We start from the raw sequence: 23,124 nt of genomic DNA on the forward strand, positions 1-23,124 counted from the left end.
ATCATGAGATAACCAGCAAAAGATAATGAAAATTATTTACAAGTCTTGAATTTAAAAACCAGAATATTTTCAATACTTCCTTTTTATTTTTAGCTTTATGAACCTTGGATCTTGTTCCGACGCTTTTCTCCACCAGCTGAGAGCTAGAAATTTGATTTTATTAATAAAAAAAAGCGGTGTTTTTATTTTAGTCATCTGACTCCAGAAGTTAGCATTTTAAGTAAATAGATCAACCACCGGGAAAGTCATGATGACGCATGAGAGCTGGCAAATCTCTTCAGCATCACCAATGCTCTAAGATTAGCAACATTGAAAGGAACAGTTACGGTGTTATCACTGGCAGTGCGGCGCCTACCTATTTGATGAAAAATGGGAAGAACTGTTTTTCCTTTTTAAGTGCATCTGCAACCTCTAGCAAGCTGGTTCATTTACAGCCCTGGCATTCAGTCTGAGTGCCAAACTGGAAGCTTTCCAGCCTCCAGCCCCTCCTTTAACTGGTTGTTACAGGTTGTTCTGTGAAAAGTCCACTTCAATACCCAAACTGCCTTCACACCTCGGTGCTTTCAGAGCCCAGCACAGGGGAAACCGGACTTCTGTATTTCTACACTCTTCTCCGATACGGTCCTCCCCATGAAGGTGCTCCACAGGCATAAGCTCCTGCTGAGAGTAACTCACAGGATACCCACATGGTCCACAGGATCAAGCCTGTACTAAACAACCTGCACATGTAAACTTTTTTTCAGACCTAAAGGCAAATTAATCGAATATTTCTTCTCATCATCCAGCTTAGTTTCCATCCATGTTTAGCTGCTTCTTGAATACATAATTATCTGAATATACCAAACATATTTAGCTCATTACTTGCTGCCACTGTCTGTACTAGCTACTTACCCATGTATGACAGACTTGAAAGGGAAACTTTCTATTTAGTCTGCTGCCCAGAAATGCTACCTATCCTCAGCATTCTTTTTGGGCAAGACGCGTACGGAAAGGCTCCAGCCACCGGTTAACAGCATCTACCTCGACCAAGCTGCAGCAGCCCTGGGAACAGCCCCCAACAGCTCGCTTTGAGCTCCCTCTGCTGCCGACCGCGCTGCAGAAAACCTTTCCAGCGCAGTCCTGGCCTCAGCAGCAGCACTATTCTACCGTGTGATGCTCATGCTGGGGGACTGCTTGTCACTTGACTGTTGGTAAGCGATGAGGTAGGCATGAAGCCTCTGCAGAGTACAGGGTAACACGCCGTATTCTGCCCTGCAGGCTCCGATTCTGCAAAAACATAAGTGCTCGATGTTACGTGAAAAACATAAGTGCTCAACGCTACGCGTCTCTGCCCTGGATGGAGGCAGTCGCTGTCACAGGCCGTGGGGGCCTGACTGGCCCGCAGCCTGCAGCCTACCTGCACCAACCCTGTCCCGACCGCAGCCTCCAAAAGCCGCCATCCCACGGGAAATGTATTGAGAGGCATGAAAGCGCCGCAGCAAAGTCTGCAAAACCCGAATGGCCGAGGCTCGGGAGAAGGCGGCAGGCACTGCTGGGGCGGGCTGGCTGCCGGCCTCCTCGCTCCTGCGGGCCTGTGCGGTCCCAGGACGGCGTGACCCCGGGGGGACGGGCAGGCCCTGGCCCGGCTGCCGCCCGGCGGGCCCCGAGAGGCGCCTGCGGCCGCCGCCGGCCCGTTGCCCACTCGCTGCCCACCGCCCGCTGCTGCTGACTGCGAGGTGGCCGGCGGTGTCGGGAGCGGCGGCGGGGCCGTCGCCATAGCAGCGGGCGGGCCCGCCCAGCCCGGCCCCGGCCCAGGTGCATCCGTGCGGCGCCGCCGGACCATTTAGCCGCGGCCCGGCGGGGAGCTAAGGCGCGTTCCCGCTCCGCGGCTCGGCCTCGCCTCGGCGGGTGAGTGGGGCTCTGCAGCCCGGGCGGGGTGAGGGAAGGCGGGAGGTGTCGGGAGAACAGCCCTCAGGAAGTTTAACGCAACTTTCCGCTGAGTCTGCGGAGCGCCGGGGGCGGGTGTCCGGGCTCGGCTTTGAGCCTGGCGGCCGGAGGTGAGGGCGGTGGGGGGAGAGAGAGCTCCCGGGGGGCTGGGGCCACCGTGGGCTGGGGCCGCGGGTTCGGTGCGGCGGCCGCCGGGTCGGGGCTCGGCCTGCGGGGCCTTGGCCGGGAAGGGGTGCTGGCGGCTTGCCGATGCCGGCCCCTCTCCGGGGGAGCGGGGAGGCTGCCGGCGGGGCCGTACCCGCCGCTGTGGGAGCCGGTTCCCTCCGCGGGACTGTGAGGCTGTGCCCGAGGCAGGTCTAAGGGAGTAGAGACGGAGGGGGACGAAGTGCGGGCCTCCCGTCGGAGGAGCTGATGTGTGCCGGGAGCTCTTGGACCCGCTCCCTGGGACTTCCAGCCCGTGCTTGCTGGAGCAGTCTGAGGCTGCTCCCCTCCCAGAGGTATCAGCTGGGGCTTTTGTGTGTTTCATAGCTTGAAGCAGGGGAAGGTGCTTCATCGTGAGGTAAAGATGCTGTCTTAAAATTACTGTCACTGTGGCATATTAGGTATCATCAAAAAAACCTTCATCACACCACTGAGTGCACTGACTCCCACTAGCCTTATAGATAAAGATTGTGGTTTGTCAACTGCTGGTAACATGAGTGTGAGGCTGCTGTAGGATGCTGGTATTCACTGTTTCTCGTACTGATCTCGCTTTAACTAGATGTGCTTCCCTTAAGACCAGCAGAGCAACAACAGGCAAAATGACAACTGTGAGGTATGAACAAGGGGCAGAGCTGACAGAAGCATCCAGGTGAGTGAAATGAACTGCATCAGTGTATGGGTTTGGGATTGGAGTATGCTGTGTGTGGTCCCCTGTCTAGAGTTTCTTAGTGCTTTAAATATAACAAAGAGAATAATGATGGAGTGCTTGAAGTTTATACAGCATATAGTCTTTGTATTCCTCCCCTTAAAATGCTGTTGTCTTTGAGGAGTGATACCTTTAAGGGAAATACGCTGTTGTGATTGACTTCTTACAAGTAGTTAAGAACTAACTAAGAAGTACAGAGCACCCAGCCCTGGTATAATAAGCTCATGGCAGTAAAGCCTGTTCTCTTCTAGCTTCCAGAAACGCTGTCAAGCTCTCTTGTAGAGCAAGATGCTCTTGCTCCGCTCTCCTTAAAAACTTCAAGTCTGAAGTTCAGAGTGTGTGGGGAGGAAATAGGTTCTTCTAGTATATCCTCACTTTCTTTCCTTCCACCCCAGCAGTCAAAGACTAGATGTAGTAGCTTGTGGCAGAGAGCTTGTTCCAGCTTGGACAACAAGTAGATGCAGAGTGCTCAGCAAAACAAACTCCCTCTGTGGAAAACATTATCTAGAACTGAATTTTTGTGTGAGAGCACAGTGAAAACAGAGCACAGTGAAAACAGTGTAATCAGACTTGGCTTCTGTTTTCTTTTTGTGTTAAAGACTGGCTTTCTAACCCAAAACACTACTGTTGCTTATTCTTACTTTAATCACAGTAGAGGATAAGAAGGTGGTGTTTGGTGCACTTCATGTGTTTTCAAGTATAAGCAAGTGACCTGCAGCAAAACTGCTGTAGCAGCAGCAACCTGCTTTAATGAGTGAAGAATTTCAGCTGTACATTAAGTGGAAACTCCCAAGTGAATATCCCATAAGAACAGCTGGGAAGGAAAGCTAAATGGCCATACATCACTAGAGCTTTTCTTCAGTTCTAGGAACAAAGTGAGGATGCTGGTGTCTGGAGATACTGGAGCTGGAAAAGTAGCTTTAAATACCAAAATTGTTGGGGGCGGGCAGGGAATCATTCCTTTCTTCAGCCTGATACTGAGTGCAGGTGGTGAACCATCAGTATTGGTTGCTGACACTGTAGGAAATGCATCATTAAACTTTTTGCTTAAAAGGGGGTTAGCCCACGCTGCAGAAGCAGTGCTGGTATATGGGTCCATTGTGGAGGATGAAGAATACCTGGATCCTCTGAGTTGTTACACTAATGCTTCAAACATGCTAGATAGCTCTTCCTGCCCAAGAAGCAACATACACATATTCAATATTGATGTTTCCATGCTGTTCTGAGGCAATGATGCCAGAGACAGAGCTATAGCAAACACTGTGGCTGTACTATTATGCAGCACAGTATTTCTGTGCAGAAGACTGAATTAGAAACTCCTGGATTTGGATGTTACGCTTTGTTTTCTCTGAAGTCATCATGTGGCCTTCAGAGCTTCTCAGGTGGCTGAACAAAAACTTGGTCTAAAGAGACCCTTTTAAGGAAGTTATGGCAAGTAGCCACTACCCCCAAAAAATGCTGTTCTAGCACTAGCTCAGCTGCTGCTGCTCTGGTCTTCCCGTTTCCGGTCTGGTATCCTGCTCTGCACAAAAACATCTCTGTGCTATGGCTTTTCCTGGTGAAAACATTCATTCTCTGAACAAGTAGTTTACTGTAATAGCATTAGCATCTTTTGGACTCTCTGAAGCAACTTTGCATATGCATGTTTCCAGCACTTCCAGAGTCTGGACTAGACTGTTAAGTCCTCAGCAGACTCTTGGATGCCCTATTTCAAAGCCTTTTATCCTATTGCTGAAAACATCTGTTCCCTTCCTCCCCTAAGAGAGAAACTTTTGAAAGATGGATTGCTAATGGGAACTTGGTCAGTACAAGCCAAGGGGTTCTGCTGTGCCAACATATGAGAAGCCTTTCTTCCCCTGGTACTATGCCTGTGCTCTGGCCCAGGCTGCTGCTTACTGCTCAGCTGACAGTTAATAGTCTCTTCTCTGGAACAACGAAGGGTAGCAATGTATAAAGTTGACATCTGTATCAGTATGTGACTTGTGTTATTGCTTTGCCAGCTCTCCAACAGCAGAAGAGATCACAGTAAAGATTGATGATGGTCGTGATGAGGATAATGAACCAGACAGCTGTTCCAAGTAAGCTAATGATATATTAAATGTGTTGCTTACCCCTAAAAGTAGAAACTTTTGAGCCAAAATAAGAAGGCAGATGGCTTGCTGAAGCAGAGAGAGGCCCAGCAAATCACTTGATATTGACATTTGTTCTAGTACATAATAAAGACAAGTAAGTTCAGGAAGCTTTTTTATGCGTCTAGAGATGAAAGCCCAACCCAAGAACTAGCTACAAATCCACCATATTATGGAGAATGTGTAGTCCAAACTGCATTGATTAAATTTTCTTAAAGGAATGAGTTTGGGAGCGCACAGAAGAACAAATGCTGGTGAGAAAATGAGGTGAACTGAGTATCTGAGGCAAATGATAGGCATCATGCCCTTGTCAAGACTAAACTGTCTGAACTTGCTAGTGATTAACTCTGTTCTTGAAGTAGTTATTTTCTAACAGTGCTTAGCTCTTGTCACCAGATTACTAACTCTTATAGCATACTTAGTCAAGTCAGTGACAAGTGAATAGACTTGTTTTTCTGTTCCTGCAGCTCCAGAACAGTAAGGTTAAGCCTGTTATCTCAGTTCTTCTATGTGACAGGTCTTTCTAGAATACAGAAGTTGGCATTTAAAAATGCATTTCACAAAGGCTTTAAGCTAAGTATGTGAGCAAATGTGCCACATTCTCTTCAACTGACTTAAGACGTTGGCAGGCCAAATTGGAATGGTGTGTATATATTTCAGTCTTTAGTGCACCTAATAAAGATATTTGTCCTGAGACTGTGGAAGTTGAAGTCTTGGTGTACCTACTACATTTGCATTGTAGGATTGACTAGGCAAAGACATAGACCAACAAACTGTTAGTGTAATTATTGTAGTGCTTCCTTAGATATTAGACATTCTAAATGCAAGGAGAACCTCCTATATGCTAGGCTGCCTTCAAGACAAGACTTGTTATTACATCCTTGACTTCCATGGGAAAAGTGGGTACTACAACCTAAGTATCTCCTTCCTGCTTAAGAATGCAGATGTTTGCTGGCTAGACCTTGTTTCTTAGTTTAAAGTTTGAACTTAATAATGAGAAGTATGGGCTAATTCAGTAAGCCCAGCAAGAATCTTCATCATCACTTCAAAGATACCCAGCCTTATCTTAAATGGAGTTATTGAGGTGTTAAGTATATGCACTAGGTGGAATGCAATGCTCAAGTTACACTAGAGGAGACAAGTAGCTAAGACAAGATCACTGGGGTGCAATATGCATTATTGAGCTGTCAAAGACTTCCTGTAACAGTGGTGTCTCTAATGGTGGTGGGGAGGGGAAGTGTAGTAACTGTATATAACAGGAAAAATAGGGTAGATATGTGAACAATACAAAAGGAATCTACCAGTACTTTTTGTCAGTATGTCAGAACTTTTGGTAGGTCCTACTGTTAGTGATATACTTGGAGAAGGTGTTTTCTTTTAAGTGTCTAAGAGAAGACTTGGTGTTTAGAGTAGTTAAGTAATCCCAAGATTACTTAACAGACTGACAACCTGGTTTTTAAACTGTCAGAACTTGGGGTTTCCAGATAATTGCTTCTACCTTAGTTCTTGGTCTAGCCTAAAGAGACTTTCAGCTAGTAAGATAGTTATACAAAGGCCTAGCTTTAAACCAGAAGGCTTAAAGCATACCTAAGAGGCAACGAATCTTTCGTAACTGAAAACAGGAGCTGGAACCCTGCTTGGGCTGGAGATAAGTTCTTCCAATTGTGAGAGTTGCTTCAGTAACTCATTTTCTTAAAAGGTACTTGAGTCTTCAAGCTGAAAGCCAAACCAATATTTCCTTTTAAAGGTAGAAGAGGGGTTTGTCTTCCTCTGTTCCAAGAGCACAGAAGCAGTAGTGGAGCTATTAACAAGTGCAGCTCTTTCCAGGCCTGGGGAAAAACAAAATCCTCTGATATATAATAAGCTTATCTTGAACAAGATACCTTAAGAGATGTTTATCCTTTAATCTTACCCTTGACCAATAGCAGTTATATAAGCCCACTTCTTAAAGCTTATAACTGGGCATTAAGCCAGACTTCTAGTGTCACTGGAATTGTGACACTGAATAGTGTTATACATGAGTACATACTGCTGTACTTCTAGGGTCTGTAACTGATGAATACTACTTCTAACAAGTGGTCGAAGTATTGCTTTCAAGTACTGTCTTAACCTATATACTTCATGAATGCAGCTGAATAATCTCCTCTTAAAGAAATCAGTACTATACAGAATTCTAAAACCAAAAGAATGTGAACAAAAGAATGTAACAGTGCTCTTGTGGCAATATCAGTAGCAAGATGTCACTTGTCTTGATGCCGATTCTCTTCTCTTGCAGTGCAATTAGGAGAAAAATTTCCCCATTTGTGATGTCATTTGGATTCAGGTAAAAGATCATGCTTGTATTGATATGGGCAAGGTAGAAATAGTCCTTATTTCTGGTGTAACAACTTGGAGAGTTCCTTGAACAACAGTGACTCCAGCCTGCTCTGTCTGGAAAGTACAAAATCCCCTATAACCCTCTGAAAGGGTGACTTGAGAAAAGTACTTTGATTGGGAAAGAAGTCTTAAACAGATATGATTACATTCTCCAAGGAGAGCTGAAAATCAGAACTGTAAATGCCATTGACTTGGATAAAAGCTTTTTAATGGCTTACTTCAGGCTGTGGCAGCCTTTGAACAACCAGCTGGTCAGTTGTGTGCAGTCTAAGTGCTGAAACAAGGTAAGCTATTAAAGACAGTTATTTTTAAGGGACTACACTAAGTCACAAGTCAGAGGGAAGGTGGGTAAGCTGAAAGACAGCACTGACACTCGTGTGCCTTAAAGCATTCGGGTTTGCACCACTTCTAGGTAGCTGTGGAATTATGGGTTAATAACTACAGCTGAGTCAGAGGTAAATGTACAGTTCCACATGGATGATGTACTCTGCGCAGATCTCTTTAAAAATGCAATTTGAATCCTTCAGCTGCAAGCAGGCCTCAATCTGTATATAAGAGATACTCTTGCTGGAACAGCTTAAAACAAAAATCTGGGCTTGTGCTCTTCAGTCAAATGTCAGCAACTCATTCCTACCTCTCAAGTTGTCTCTTTCTTCTTGCAGAGTATTTGGAGTTGTACTTATCATTGTGGACATTATAGTCGTGATTGTGGATCTGGCTATCAGTGAGAAGAAAAAGGGTGTTAGAGAGATTCTTGAAGGTGTTTCCCTGGCAATAGCACTCTTCTTTCTCATCGATGTTCTCCTGAGGGTGTTTGTTGAAGGGTAAGACATGGGCAAAAGTTAAGTCAGTGTGGCAAGCTCTCAGGCTAGCAAGGAAGCAATACTTCAAGCTTGGACTATGAATGTGGATGTCGTGTAGGCTAATTTTCTGGTCATGACCAGAAAACCTGGTCAAGACAATGGCTGCATCTTTTCTTGGCTGTGTATATTGGCTGTTATCCTTCTATAGAATAATCTGTAAGTTGCTTTTGGTATAAGTGGGCACTTGGAAACTGAATCAGCTTTGCTGTGACTTATGTGTGTAGACCAGGTGTAAGATTATTTTCTTAGTGAGTCTTCAGTGCTTAGTGTTATGAACTACTTCAGGAGAGCTTGTCTCTAGCAGTAGTTCTGTATAGGTGGTTCTTTTCCTGAAGATGTGTTTCAAACTCTACTATCCATATGGGCATCTGTCTAAAACTCTCTTTTTTGTTTCAGCTTCAGGAACTATTTCCGGTCCAAACTGAATGTTTTGGATGCATTCATAGTGGTGGGCACTCTGTTAATTAACATGACATACTCCTTCTCAGACCTTGCTGCAGCAGATCAAATACCAAGGTAAGAATGGTATGGCAGCTGTTAAATGTGAGCTCTCTCTTCTTGATAGTCTTCTAAGAATTTTCTTGGGTATCTCTAAGCTGGATGTGTGCATCTAGCTTACTAGATCACAAATATGGCTGTGATAGTATTTCATGGTACAGACTAATGGAGGATAGAGACACCTAACTTTGGTCTACAGTTATACTGTAGACTGTCCCTGTTTTGAAGGCAGAGGTGATTGAAAAACATCAGTTGGGGTAACTAAAAGTGAATAGTGAGGCCATCAAATGCTCAGACTCAAGCATTTTTGGGAGGAAGGTGTGCAGCAGCCCTGATAGAGAGGCGAGTCTGAAGAAGGTCAGAAAGAAGAGTTGGAATATAATAGCAAATGGAACAGACAGCTGAGGGAGGATTTCCATCTAATGGATCTTGAAATAGAAAGAGTTGCCACACTGTCTTGTTTCCTCCACCTTGCTTTCCCAAAAGCCCCATAGTAACATATGTTGGATTTTCCAGCCATGCCCTGGGGAGGGAAAACATGCTGTTTATGTGCATAAGTTAATTCAAGTCATATTTCCATCTGATTTCTGTAGCTTGATCAGATGATAACCTGTGAGAGGAATCCATTCCTGATGGAGACAGAACTCCAACTCTAAGATTAGTTTATGTGCACTAGGTTTGAATTACTGAAACTTGATTGCATCAGCCAGGGAAAGAAGTTGAGCTCTTAAAAAAAAAAAAAAAAAATCACCCACAGTTGAACTGGCTACTGGGCAGAAGGAGGGAAACATTCTTCTAGAAGAAACCAACTCAAAGTCTAGTTATTGAAGAATCCAGAGTTGCACAAACATCTGGAAGTACTAGTCATCTCTTCAAATGCCAGCAAAATTCAGGTTTTAAAAAGTAGAACTGGCAAAGGAATAGCTTTTGCAGCCTCAGAATTATAAAAGGCTATTTCCTTCTAGGTCTTTTTAAACATTAATCTGAGTTTAATGATTACTTCCCATCTCTCTGGCCACGTTTTTCTAAAGCAGCTTTCATCTTATGGCAGCATCCAGTTAAAGGTAGGAGAAGTAGCACTGTGACAGGGTAATCTGCACTGCTATCTTTACTAGGCTATGTTGTAGTAGGCCTGATCCTGTGCTGACCCATCCTGCTGTAGATTGGTGTGTGCAAGTTCCTTGTATTCTGACTTGCTGAAGTTGATTGGGGATTTAGAATGGGTGTTTGGGTCACATAAAAAGGAGTTCACACTGATGCTCTCAGAAGATACTCAGCTGGGGCCTACTATTTCACCCATGCAATTCTTGAGGCCCTCTAAGGCTTCTCTTGTTAAGTGCTCTTCAGTTCTGTTCCTGAGATGAGACGGTCTTCCCACCTAATGCTTCAGTAGTGTCCACACAATCCAACTAATTCCCAGTAGCCCACCTGGGGTTATAACTTTTCTTTCTTCATAGACCTTCCTAAAGAGGCAAACAGCAGTCTTAAAGCACCTGATACATCTCAGAATAATTAAATCTGAGCAGCTTTTATGTGGATGAGAGCATATATGTGACAAGTGACATTTTGGTGGCAGTCCATAGAGGTAACATGCCCTGATAGAGGGGTATGGTCGCTATTTCTTACCTGGTCTAGCTGGGTATGCATTGGGATGAGTTACCTGTTTCCTTGAAGGCTGACCTATAAAAGGACATTGAGGAATAAGAGCTGTGTATCAGTCTGGGAGCTAATGCTTGACTGGCTAACTTTCTAAAGGGCAGAATGCAAACTGCTTTTATCTTGAAGAGCTGCTTCTCACAGTTGTGGTTCAGGCTGTGGAGTCTTCACTCCAGTGTTGGTTCAGCTCCTTGGCTGCTAGCTCCAAGGGAGCTCTGTTTTGAAAACAGCAGGGTGATCCTGGACTAGGAAGGAGCTGGGGGAAAACCGAAGCTTTCCTCTGGGTGTCCAGGACAACCTTGTCTTGCTGACTTTAAGCTCCACATCAGTGGAGAGCAGATTGTCTTCAACTGGAGGTGAAGGGATAATGTTTCCATAATATTTGTCCCCCTTACTGTAGGTATTCACCAAGATTCTTACCTAAGTGTATCCGGACCTGAAATATGTGCATGTGCTCCTTAAAAGTATATGCTCACATACCTCCTTAAGGAATTAATATTAGTTTGCCCTAGTCCCTAAAGGTATGTGAAAGCAGCTGCTCCTGTTCAGTTGTTTCTGTAGAATCACTCACATAAGCATCTTGCCTGCTTCAAAGTTCAACAGCAGTTCAAAGTTCCTCAAACCAAATCATCTGCTCAAGTTGCTGAATGATTAAACACAGTTTATACTGATTTGTTCTCAGGTTTCTTAATCAAGGCATGATGTATATAGCCTGTCTAGCTTCTCTTTTCAACTGTTTTTCAGGTGGCTACTTAACTTAGATGTATACTTGAGAACAAGCTCCAAGGAACAAGAATTTGGGGATAATAACATAGGTAGTGTTAAGGGAATTTGTTGCTTGCTGGGCGGAGGTGCCTGTGAAAGTCTGCTCGAGCAAGTAGGGGGTTTCCCAGTTCTGTTAGCTGCTCAGAACATGTACTCCCAAAAAATCTCAATAAAACCATGGTATTCTTCAAGCATAATATTCTTTCTCCAAAATCAGCCTGAGAAGTCCTAGTTCAGTATATGAAACAAAGGTTTAAACTGTCTCTGAAACAGCTTTTAAATAGCTTTAAGCTTTGCATCTAAGTTTAATTGTGTTCATTTCTTCTCATGGTGAATCTGACTCTTACCTAGAATGGTTACTCTCCTCCGAGTTCTGAGAATTGTTATCTTAATAAGAATATTTCGCCTGGCTTCACAAAAGAAGCAACTTGAAGTGGTGACCAGGAGAATGGTAAGTTGGCCTCTTAATATATCTAGGCTACTATTACGGTTTACAACTCACTCTCTTTCTCCAGGCAGCCATCAATGGTGAGTAGTAAGACTGCCCACAGCCTATTGGTCTGCAACTGATAATGTTGCCTAAGCAGCATGTCTGTTCAGTGTCCCTGACAGTGTACTGGAGCTTTGCCTCCAACTTCAGTATAGCTAATAATTCTTAACTTTGCTTCAGTAAGCAGCAACTTGACCTGTAAGGCCAGCATATCAAAGGGATTGCAACACCACCATGTGTTTCAATTGATAATTTCTAGTTTGTGTGGTACATAGACCGTTTTCCCTCACATGGAGGAAGATAGGAATTTTAATGCTTCTGCTGCTTATTCCAGGTGAAGACAAAACAACCTAGCTGTTGAAGCCCTATCCATTGTAAATGCCTCTTATTTTCATCAGGGGCACTAAAGTGGTACTTGAAGCTTCAAGTATGTCCTCGTGCTCAGGAATAAGCAGTCTTGGTTATGCTGCCCTTAACTTTCTTCCTTCTGTCAGCCCCCAAACACTTCAATAGCAATGACAGATTCATGCTGCAGTCAGCAAAGAATCTGCAGTGTTCTTTCCACTAGAATAAACTTTGATACTTCAGGGTAAAAATTCTGTATGGGGCTTCTACCTAAAAACTAACACAATAAACGTTATTCTTGGCTAATGCTGTGAAGTTTGCTATACCAAAATGAGGCTCTGCTACTCATGACTTAACTTCAGAGTCTAGATGGCTGTTTTTTCCTAGTAATAGGCAACACTTGTTGATCTTTGGCATTCCTTTGGAAGACTAACTCTACTTTTTTTTGGCAGGTCTCTGAAAACAAAAGGCGTTATATGAAAGATGGCTTTGATCTGGATCTCACTTATGTTACTGGTTTGTAGATGCAAATGACACTTTGCAGCATGTTACATCCTGCTAACACTAGTTATTCTGTTAAGTGCTTGACGTGAAATACAGGCAGTGTTTTAGACTAATGAAACTTAAGTATGAAGTCAAACTAGGCCTACTCCTTTTCTGTGGGATTTTGAAATAAGGATTCCTGATTCTGACACTGTTCTTGGGGATTAGCCTTCTAGGAGAGAGGTTGTACATGCTGTACATACATCACATGTATGTAATGATAGAAATTCTCATGAGGCCTAGGGAACCAGAGCTGAGAAACTATTGACTAACTCATAGTATTTTTGCCTGTGATTCTATGGAAACTGACACTTAATGATAGCTGATGCTTCAGGAAGCATTATTCTCATGCTCTAGCTATATTAAATGCAGAAGAAAACCTTTCAGAAATGGGTAGGCGGTTCTTATAATTAAGGTAGAAATAAGCTGTTTCATAATGATTTTGCTCTCCATCATGTAGTTGCTACATGTGGGGAGGATTTCCCCTGTTCTGATTGCTGTCTCTTCCACAGATCGCATTATTGCAATGTCATTTCCATCTTCTGGGAAGCAGTCTTTCTATAGGAACCCTATAGAGGTAAAAATCTCTCATCTACTAAGTTCAGTATTTCTGAATGCTGTTTTACTTCTAGGTTCCCACTAAGTCACATGTGGACTAGATTGTCAAGTCAGTCCTAGTCCTGCTGTCTTGGCTGATTGGAATGACTAAATGGTGGTCTGTGCTGCACTGCTTGTGTTTGTAGTCTCTTAGCTAAGCCTAGTGGGGTGTATCTCGTAGTGTGCACACACTGGTGCTCTGATGCTCCTGTTCCTTGGGAACGCTTCAGAGAACCAAGTCGGTTCTGTCCCAGGCTAGTAATAGTATGAGCGATGAGAACTGTATACTCATCTAAATAAAGATGTTTAAAAAGTCTGTATTAATGCCCTTTAGAGCTATGCCACCTGATATTGTGGAAACATAAATATATAGGGCAGGGAAGATAATTGCGGTAGTACTTTTATTCCAGACAAGAACCTGAACTATTGGGCTGGAAAGGCCTGCTGTCCAAGGGCTGTCTATGAATGCAGTTGCTGACACCACTTGGATGTGGGGTGGTAGTGGAAATAAGGAGTAGAGCACTAACTACTCTGAATTGGTATCTTGTTATTGCTTTAGGAAGTTGCAAGATTTTTGGACACCAAACATGCAGACCACTATAAAGTCTACAATCTCTGCAGTAAGTATGTTTAGCTGATGAGTGTATTGAAATGCTGCTAAACAGAAAATCTTTTCAAGGTATGATGGCAATACTAATCTCCAAGAATTTAAAGTCTGTCAAAAGTACACAGCTGTCTCTGACTACCTTCTGTCCTGAATGTGGCTATTGACTTTGAGCATCTAATATATTGTACCAAAGCTTGCAAAGGAGATACTGGATGCCTTGCAGTTTAGACTTCCTTGCTCATGCTGAACAATTGCTTCAGTGTTCCAAAAATCTTACTAAAGAGATGGAAAACTAAACCTGGGCTATAACTTGGGTTATGTTGGAGGATTTTTTCTAATGAAGGCTTAGAAGAATGAGGTGAATGAATAGTTAAAAGCTCTTCTGTTTAGAGGTGGCTAAAACAATGAAAAACACTTCAGGAACAACTATTCTGTGGTTTCTGCTTTCATAGTAGAGCATCAGAGCTGGAAGCAGACAAGGTGTGATATAGAAGCATTGATACTGAAGTCCTGAAAAATTGAAACTGTCCTCTAGCCAGCAGAGGGGTAGATGAGGGGTCACAGATGAGTGTGGTGTTAGCAGCTCCTTACCACTCTGTAGGTGGTGGTTGCTGTGCTTGACCCTGACAGTACGTTGGAACATAACTTTCAGATCCCTAAATAACCCCTATGGAAAGGAATGGCCATCTGGGCCTGGAGATGAATTCTCACTTAAAAGTGAGATGTGTGAAACTAGAAGCTAAGCAAGCATGCTTTTAGCCAAATTACCTTATAGTTTTTCCACTTTGATCTATTTTTACTACTGTACTTTAAATGCTAGTGTACGCTCAGACCAGCGGTTGTGTGTCACGAGCCACTTTCTTTGTTGCAAGTCTATTCCCTTTCCTGGTGTAACTCCAGATCTTTCCTTGTAGGTGAAAAAGGCTATGACCCCAAGTACTTCCACTACAGGGTGGAAAGGATCTTTATTGATGACCACAATGTCCCAGCGCTACAGTAAGTCTTGTCAAGAAATACATACAACATGATAGTTCTATGTGGGCATTTGCTTTGATCCACTAATTTTCCTCTTATCTAGGGACATGCTGAAATTCACTGCCAGTGTCCGTGAATGGATGAGTCAAGATGAAAAGAACATCATAGCAATTCACTGTAAAGGAGGCAAAGGTAGGACTTCTCATGTGTAATCTGTGTATGCCACAGATTACATGTTATTCTTATTATGGCTTCTTTGATATAAGTATGGCCTTAAACCATAGAATAAGATGGGTTTAAAGTGTAACTTTAAACAAATTCTGCAGACGGTGATGACTAGCAACAGTGTAGTGCTGTGTTTAGTATTACGCAACCCCATTTCTAGGTAGCCCGATAGGTTCTTAATCTAAGCTGGCATCTGAATCTAAGCTGGCATCTGATCTCTTAAAATGGTCTTCAATAGCTTCCTGCTGTCCTGACTGCTGGGACAGCAGTCTCCCAGGAGAGGCTGGGGATAGGGAGCTACTGAAACTGCTACTATCAAAAGTGTTAAGCTGCTGCTTTGGCTCCCTGGCAGCCAGTCACCCACACTAAATATCCTACACTGTAATATACCTCAAGCTTTTTAATTTCTTGTGGTGGTGGAGTGGAATGTTGTAGGTACTGCTGGATCTTAAATCAAGATACACAAGGTATTATGTGATAGAGTACAATGTAGTCTATGGGAACAGGCTAGTCAAAGCTACCGCACATGAGCTGACCTGCGGGTGCTATCTGCAACCTGTAGTAATGTGGGAGCTGTTGAAGTGCATAGATAGCTGTGCAAATAAGCGAAATTTCCCTGCAAACATCTGCCACATCTTTAGCCACCTGCTGTTACTACTGTGAATACTTGGCTTAAACCAGGTGGTTACTTAACATAAAGAAGGCTTTTCCCCCACTTGGAACCATAGCTTAAAAGGTTTTGCAAAGCTGAACACTGAAACTACCTGCAGGCCAAAACCAGCTTGAACAAGTGTAGGGAGGGGTGACTTGACCTTTGAGATTTTAAATTCAAAACTGAGACTATATTGGAGTCTTTGTGCTAGCAGTCTTGATGCCTTCTTAGTAGGGGTTGGGGGGAAAAAAGTTGGAGCAGAGGAGCAACTCTTGAAGCTTATAGACTGGCACTTGCCAATGCTTTAACCTAATCTAGTAGTGTGTACTTGAATCTATCCTCTGCTAAATGGAGTATGCAGATGCTGGCCAGCTTCCTAAGTATCTCTAGGAATACTATGAAGAAATGTGGGAACTCCTTTCAAGGAACAAGCTAACAAACTGCAGTATCTTGTATTTAACTCATTCTTCCCAGAAATACAGGCACTTGACTACTCTAGTGTCACTTATCTCCTGTTATCTATTTCAAATTATAACTTCATCTTCACAAAAATAATCCCAAATACCTTTGAATTCCTGTAGTTCAACCTGTCTCTTACTGCTAATACAGGCAGGACTGGAACAATGGTCTGTACCTGGCTCATTGACAGTGACCAGTTTGAGAGTGCAAAGGTAAAAACTGGTGTTTATTTTTTGATTTTTCTAGTATTCAAAATGCCCCTTTAGAACTTACTTAATTGGTGAAACACACTAATACTCTGCAAAAAGTCTATAGTGGAAAAAGGATACTGCGAACAACCTGTTTTACAAAAAAGTTCTTGCAAATCTTGCTACTATGTAAATTCCTTTCTGATGAAGACTATTCTTGATCAGGAAGAACTGGTAAAGTAGAATTTAATAGGATACCAACTTTGAAGCACTTTTCTCTTTGGAGGCATAATAGACCTAGGATCTTGAGCAACAACTTCCTTAAATTGTAGATGGCTTCTGAGTATGCTCTACTAAAGATAGTGTCACTGTTTTTAAGTGCAATTTTTTCCCCAACCTCCCTCCAAGTAGTGTGAGGCATGAAGAATTGTCTTGTCTTGACTGCCAGCATTACAGCAAGAAGCCCTTCTGGGGAAAGGGAGAAAGATCAGCAAGTCCCAGCCAGGACAGATGCACGTGCTGCTTTAGTATCCCAGGTCTGGTATATTAATCTGGAGACCTGGGCTGTAGAAGAGCCAGGGTAGTCTGGCCAGAGTGTGTAACCATTTAATCACTTGTTTTTCCGAGTTTGGTTTGTGACAATCCAAACTAATGTTCAGTTTGGTCTGCCACAGACCACTTGAGAAATATAGATGGTTCTAAAGCAATTGCTTGAAAAGCATATTGCTCTCCTCATTCAGTGAGGTTTATTAGTGCACTCATGGATGACGGACTTAATGTATCTGAATTCCTAATTAGTACTTCCTTATTCTAGTTAAAAGCCTCCTTTAGAAGGTACCAAAACAACTATTGCATATTTTCACTTGCATTCCCTTATTGGAATTGACTAGTGTAATTCTAGTTTACTCTCCACTTCTCAGGAAGGGGAATGGTGGGGGGATGAATATCTTAACCCTTGAAATTATCTTCCTATGTAGGAAAGTTTGGACTACTTTGGGGAGAGAAGAACTGATAGAAGCACAAGTACCAAGTTTCAAGGAGTTGAAACTCCATCCCAGGTAAGCTTGAGCAGGTCCAGTAACAATAGCCAAACCAACATTAGCCTTGTGAGTGCTTATGCTACCCCACCTCCCCTGCCGTGTTTCAGAGATGCAGGTTCCTACTAATGCTTAACTCCTGAACTTTCTGTATTCTTTCTTTAAGGGTTGGAAGACTAGCAACTGGTAGGGTTGCACTGCATCTTCCCCCCCCTCCCCTTTGTCTGAGCACATTCCTTATGCCTTTCTCTGTGTACTACCATCAAATCTGAATTATGGTATTGAAGATAACACAATTGTTGAGATTGAGAGCTTTCAGTCCAACCCCACTGTTCAAGCAGGGTGACCTAGAGCAGGTTGCCTAGGGCTGTGTCCAGTCAAGTCTAGAATATCTCCACAGATGCAGACTCCACAACCTCTCTGGGTAACCTGTTGCAGTGTTTGCCCACCCTCACAGGAGCATGACCACGTAAGACAACTGGGCTGTTTATCAAGGATGTACTGAAGCCTGCGGCCTGGCCTGGGGAGGGCTATGGCACTGATATGGTTGGGTGGAGGAATGCATCCTCTAGAGACTGCATTCACAAGGAAATACTAAAGTTACTGCCTCAGACCACAGTTGGAGGCTTTGCTCACTTTGATTCACTGTGTACTGTGAGATTCAGAAGTGTGAGATGAAGCTGGTGACAGAGTGTCGTGGTTTAAACTCAGTCGTTGTACCAGCTTCTAGGAAGGAAATTAACTCTGTCCCTGCCAAAACCAGGACACAGAGGTACTTTAGTTGCTGGTATAAAATAGAATGGAAGTACAGCTGTCCTTCAGAATGTGCTTCTGTAAAATGAGTGTCTTGCACATTAAACATTCTGTCCCTTAAAGCTACAATATAAAAGCTCCACACCTTCTTGCTGAACTCAAAAGTACATAATTCATCTTAGAACATGAAGCTTAAATACTGCTTAAAAATGTAGATATTGAATTTGTCTAGAGGAATGTTTGAAATGGGGAGGGGAAGGAGAACAAATGGCTACTTTCTTCTTAGCTGTGGACTTAGAGCTAAGAACTTGGTGTAGAGATCTGTTTAATCCTACTTCTGCCTAGAATTAGTCTGTGTGGGGTACAGAAACTGCATAATGTGTCTGGGTTTTTTGCATTACAGAGTAGGTATGTTGGGTATTATGAGATCCTGAAAAACAAGTATAACTTGAAACTCCCACCAGAGAGACAACTCAAAATAAAAAACCTCAAAATCCACTCTATTCATGGTAAGAACTCTTGAATTTGGGCATTCCGCTATCTGGTAATGGTTTTCTAGTACAGGCAGCTGATCTCTACTGTCTCTCTTGCTAAGCCCATGATAAGAATGTAGACTTACTGGGATTTGAGAATTCAAATGGCACAGTTAAAAATACAGTGAAGAGCATTTTGGAGTGCAGTTGCCCCATGTGTTCTGTCATTTTCTGGGTGTCTGGTCAAATGGTGGCTCACATACAACCTGCTCTGTTTTGGGAGGGGAATCACTTGTCAAGTGAGATTAACTCTACACATGGAACTAGATCCCCTAATGTTTCTCACCTTGATATACACACCTGTACATATGTACTGGTAATTTTGATAAAAGGCTGGAAGTTCAGCACTACTTGTTCAAGGGGACTTCAAACTGCTGTTCTTCAGTCTGTGGAACTAGACTCTACATCAGCCTCTTCCTGCTCCACTAGTAGGACTCACAGCTACTTCAAAATACAGCTTTCAACCACTGAATCTTGAGCTACCTTTTGGATTTGAGTTCTCTAAAGTCTATAGCAAGGCATTCTGGAGAGAAAGCACTCTTGCATAGGATTGCACTTGGTTTTCATGACCACTTGTGTTTCCAGCTAATGTATGTACTATGGTATAATGCAACTCTTTCTTCCTAGGAGTTGGGAAAGGCAATGGAACTGATATGAAGGTGCAGATAATAGTGAGGAAGCAAGTTGTACTAGAATGTGTATGTGCCAGTCAAGGAAACTGCAAGGTGAGAGTACTATGAAATCGTGTCAGTTGAGTCACAGAAGCTGAAAGCTGACTTATAAGTCAAAAGCATCTTTCTGTAAAACTTGAACGCTGGACATAAAACTACTTAAATGGATGCTGTGAATTCTGAGACAATGAAAAAGCTAAGCTTTGCTAAATTACAGGAAAAGTAGTGGTAAGATAGTGAAAGATTTCCCTAGAAGTCAATTAAATGCAACAGCTCGCTCTGACCTGAGTAGCTTAAATTGTTGGCTATTATTCTAGCACTACTACTGTATTTGTAGCTAGGTATTGTCATGAATTGGTCTCTTGTCTCTCTGCAGTAACTTTTATGAAAAGTAATACTTTATTCTGTTATCCAGCTCTTCTTTGATTCTGAAAGTGACTCTGTAGTCATTGGCTTGGAAGACAGCCCTGTTGTAAGTGGTGATGTGAAAGTCAGATTTGAGTCGCATTCTGTAAGTATAACAGCATGAAGTCCCTTACTTGAGTATGAGGAGAGGCTGCAGTACAAACAGCAGCTGGGTGCTGGCTGTGCTGCGTGGGGCGGAATCTGCATTCCTCCCCAGTGACTCCTGCCATGTAGGGTGGCCCCACTGTAGCAGCTGTTATTCCACCTCTGCAGTGAGCGATGCAGCAAGTGTTGCTACATCAGCCTGTGCAGGCGGGGGAGGCATCTGGCTGTTCATACAGTACAACCAGGACATCTTAGTTGAGTACCTGCTGCTTCTAACATGGGTCTCTTACTTCATTGTATTAAGTTTGAGTGACCTAGTCCTGAAATAACTTCAGTGAAAATAGTGATCTGGATGTGATACTGGGCTCTTCAAGTGTATTGACTCTGGTACTGTAGCTTTGTAAACCAAACTACTGAGGTGGGTGCTCTTGCTCTGCAAAAAATGAGTCCTATTGTCTAATGGAGGCCTTAAACAAGGTCTTTTGTGTTTAGGATCTCCCAAAAGGCTATGATGACTGCCCATTCTTCTTCTGGTTCAACACTTCCTTTATTGAAAATAACAGGTAAGTGATCATAGTGACTGCCTTCAGATCCTAACTTCTGGTGTCTGAACAGAGTTGAAAGTTCCTAAACATGGTACTGAAAGCTGAGATAGCTGGCTGATCTTAGCTTCTGTGTGGGTACTGGTTTCTGACTCTCAGTTGTAACTTGCAGGCAGGCAGTTGGCACATGCTTGCTTGTGCTGTGCCAAGTGTTTTAAACAGATGTGAGCTCTTTATCTTAACTAACTTAATCTGTTGGGACTCTTTCCTCAGCACTCTAAGTGTTGTTAATGAACTTAAATTCAAAAAGGGTAATGCTAACTATTCAAACCTAAGGCAACTCTGCCACCCTCTGTAGCATGGCTGACTGAGAGGCTGGAACTCATTCAGCAGCTTAGCAGGCAAACATCAAGACCAGAGTTAGAGGTACTGATGCTTGGGATCCCAAAGAAAGGCTCTTTAACTTACTGCTTCTCATGCTTTTGTTAAAGTTAGGAATTACGGTGGTTTGTTCTTGTTGAGACTAGAATTCCTGGTGGAATGCCAGACAGCAAAAGTTGGGCTTGTCTGTCTTGCTAGGGGAGTGATGTAGAAATGCAGAGACAGGAGATCCTTCTCTTCTGTCTACCTGCGTCTAAACCTGTCAAGTTTGGAACAGTGAACTTGATGTATGAGATAATTACTGTTCTTTCCATGACTGGAAAGGGAGGGAAACAATTTTTTTAATTGATCCCATCAGAGCATGTGGAGAGGTAGGCATGAGTCTATGTTCATAACTCTGAACTTAATATGCTGAGCCAGCAATTCACCTTGCAGTCTAGGTGCAGACATCTAGTTAGACCAAACCAGTGCCAGGAGAAATGTATGCCTGCTGTCTGATAGCCCTGCAACAGTGCCACTCAAAAGTTTCACCCAAGTGCTGTTTCCTCCAGGGCTAGGGAGGATGCCCCACCAGACCTTCTCTTAAACAGAACTTAGAGACTATCTCCCTTTCTGCCCAGAGAATTCTGGTAGACCTCAGGTGGACTAGGTCTGATCAGAAATGAAACAGCTGCTAAGGCAGTGCTCCTATCTCTGTACCTCTTAATTCAGCCACAGCTGATGTGCAAGTGCTATTAAGTGATACCTAAATGTGAATTTGGTAAGCATTAAAAGTGGAGAACATGCCTGATGAGCTTGACTGAGTACTGAATCAAATCCTTGCCATTAGGAAGGTCAGTTATTAAATTCCTGCCACTTGCATCCCATCAGGAGGCCTTGAGCTGAAGGTAACACTAATTTTACTCTAAGTCTTGCATGGTAGGGCTCTAGGGGAAAAAAAAAACCCACAAACAAATAAACAACCCACAAACCCATCAGGTTGACTGTATGTTTCTCAGACTACTTCAGATCTAAAGCCCTGTGCAGGCATGGCTGGCTGTCTGAATTCAAGATCTGGGGCTTTATTTAATATTCCAGGGCTGAGCTTGAAGTTCTCTTGGCTGGCTGAAATGAAAAGCATGTCTTGAGATGTAAGATATGCTACTGAATTTTGTCTTTCAGACTCTACCTTCCCAGGAATGAGCTGGATAACCCTCACAAGTCTAAAATGTGGAAAGTCTATACTGAGACATTTGCTGTGGAGGTGAACTTTATTGAACCATAAGGGAAAGCTGAAAGAAGGGAAACACGTAAAATTAATCTCTTTTCCTGGAGAATGTCTTGCTGCTTCAGTACAAAGTGAAGCAGTCTCATTTTGATGTACTTAATGTATTTCTGTGTAGATACCACTTCTCAAATAAACTTACATGAAGTTCTGTTGTGCAGAGCAATGATACTCTGAAGAGTTACTTAGTGTCAGCTGACTGTCATGTTAATGAGCTGTTGGATCCTTTGGAGCTTAATGTCTCTACATACAGGTAATCCTTACTTTATTAATCTAAGACAATTGTCTGTCTTTAAGGAGGAGCGTTAACCTGATGGTGGGTGGAGACCAGCAGTCTGCAGGAGACTGCTGGGAAAATCTGACATACCTTCCCTCAGCATCAGGGTTTTCTACAGGTCAGTAGAATTTGGAGGGAAGAATAGTAATCTGGCAAAGGCAGACTAATATTCTTGAGCAGAAGTCTTGGTATCAAACCACTGTTCATCAGAAATCCATGATGTAGGGTTTTGAGCAACACCTGGCCTGGGAGCTGACTGCACAGGTGCTTCTCTGCCACTGTACCTCCCCACAAAGGGCTGAGATGGCACATCAGCTCATGAGCATGCCAATGGCCTGAGATCAGCTAGCCATGCTTGCCTTAATACCTTGTGCTGGTTTTGGCTGGGATAGAGTTAATTTTCTTCACAGTAGCTAGTATGGGGCCATGTTTTGGATTTGTGCTGGAAACAGTGTTGATAACACAGGGATGTTTTCGTTACTGCTGAGCAGTGCTTACACAGTGTCAAGGCCTTTTCTGCTCCTCACACCACCCCACCAGTGAGCAGGCTGGGGGTGCACAAGAAGTTAGGAGGGGACACAGCTGGGACAGCTGACCCCAACTGACCAAAGGGATATTCCATACCATATGACATCATGCTCACATATAAAGCTGGGGGAAGAAGAAGGAAGGGGGGGACGTTCGGAGTGATGGCGTTTGTCTTCCCAAGTTACCATTCTATGTGATGGAGCCCTGCTTTCCTGGAGATGGCTGAACACCTGCCTGCTGATGGGAAGCAGTGAATGAATTCCTTGTTTTGCTTTGCTCTACCTATTAAACTGTTCTTACCTCAACCCCTGAGTCTTCTCACTTTTACTCTTGTGATTCTCTCCCCCATCCCACCAAGGCGGGAGTGAGCGAGCAGCTGTGTGGTGCTTAGTTGCTGGCTGGGTTTAAATCATGACATACCTGCATG

The 23,124-nt window shown here is 43.4% G+C and overlaps 1 protein-coding gene across 5 annotated transcripts; it reads left to right on the forward strand.

Annotated features, from left to right (window-relative positions):
• Positions 1–1,829: 1,829 nt before the first annotated feature.
• Positions 1,830–22,043, forward strand: LOC143174084 (phosphatidylinositol 3,4,5-trisphosphate 3-phosphatase TPTE2-like). Of its 5 annotated transcripts, none has more exons than XM_076364181.1 (19): positions 1,830–1,887; positions 2,687–2,776; positions 4,834–4,911; positions 7,238–7,285; positions 8,001–8,162; positions 8,598–8,717; positions 11,472–11,571; positions 12,408–12,471; positions 13,011–13,075; positions 13,655–13,715; positions 14,617–14,698; positions 14,781–14,869; positions 16,164–16,225; positions 17,179–17,259; positions 18,395–18,500; positions 19,152–19,249; positions 19,611–19,706; positions 20,198–20,268; positions 21,790–22,043. In XM_076364181.1, the coding sequence occupies exons 2-19, from the start codon at positions 2,727–2,729 to the stop codon at positions 21,890–21,892; spliced, it is 1,536 nt and encodes a 511-aa protein (XP_076220296.1). In that variant the 5' UTR covers positions 1,830–1,887; positions 2,687–2,726; the 3' UTR covers positions 21,893–22,043. The 5 variants fall into 5 exon arrangements, with proteins under 5 accessions (XP_076220296.1, XP_076220295.1, XP_076220294.1 ...); XM_076364180.1 differs by lacking the exon at positions 1,830–1,887 and adding an exon at positions 1,986–2,036; XM_076364179.1 differs by lacking the exon at positions 1,830–1,887 and adding an exon at positions 2,210–2,423.
• Positions 22,044–23,124: the final 1,081 nt, after the last annotated feature.

The sequence above is a fragment of the Aptenodytes patagonicus genome, chromosome 1 (assembly GCF_965638725.1).
Source record: "Aptenodytes patagonicus chromosome 1, bAptPat1.pri.cur, whole genome shotgun sequence".
Taxonomy (NCBI): Eukaryota; Metazoa; Chordata; class Aves; order Sphenisciformes; family Spheniscidae; genus Aptenodytes; species Aptenodytes patagonicus.

Excerpts from the sequence above, each read along its gene's own strand:
- LOC143174084 (XM_076364179.1), top strand. The coding sequence starts at position 2,338 with ATGTGTGCCGGGAGCTCTTGGACCCGCTCCCTGGGACTTCCAGCCCGT. Across the intron at positions 2,777-4,833 it reads GAGCTGACAGAAGCATCCAG|CTCTCCAACAGCAGAAGAGA; the intron begins GTGAGTGAAATG and ends TTGCTTTGCCAG. Across the intron at positions 13,076-13,654 it reads TCTATAGGAACCCTATAGAG|GAAGTTGCAAGATTTTTGGA; the intron begins GTAAAAATCTCT and ends TTATTGCTTTAG.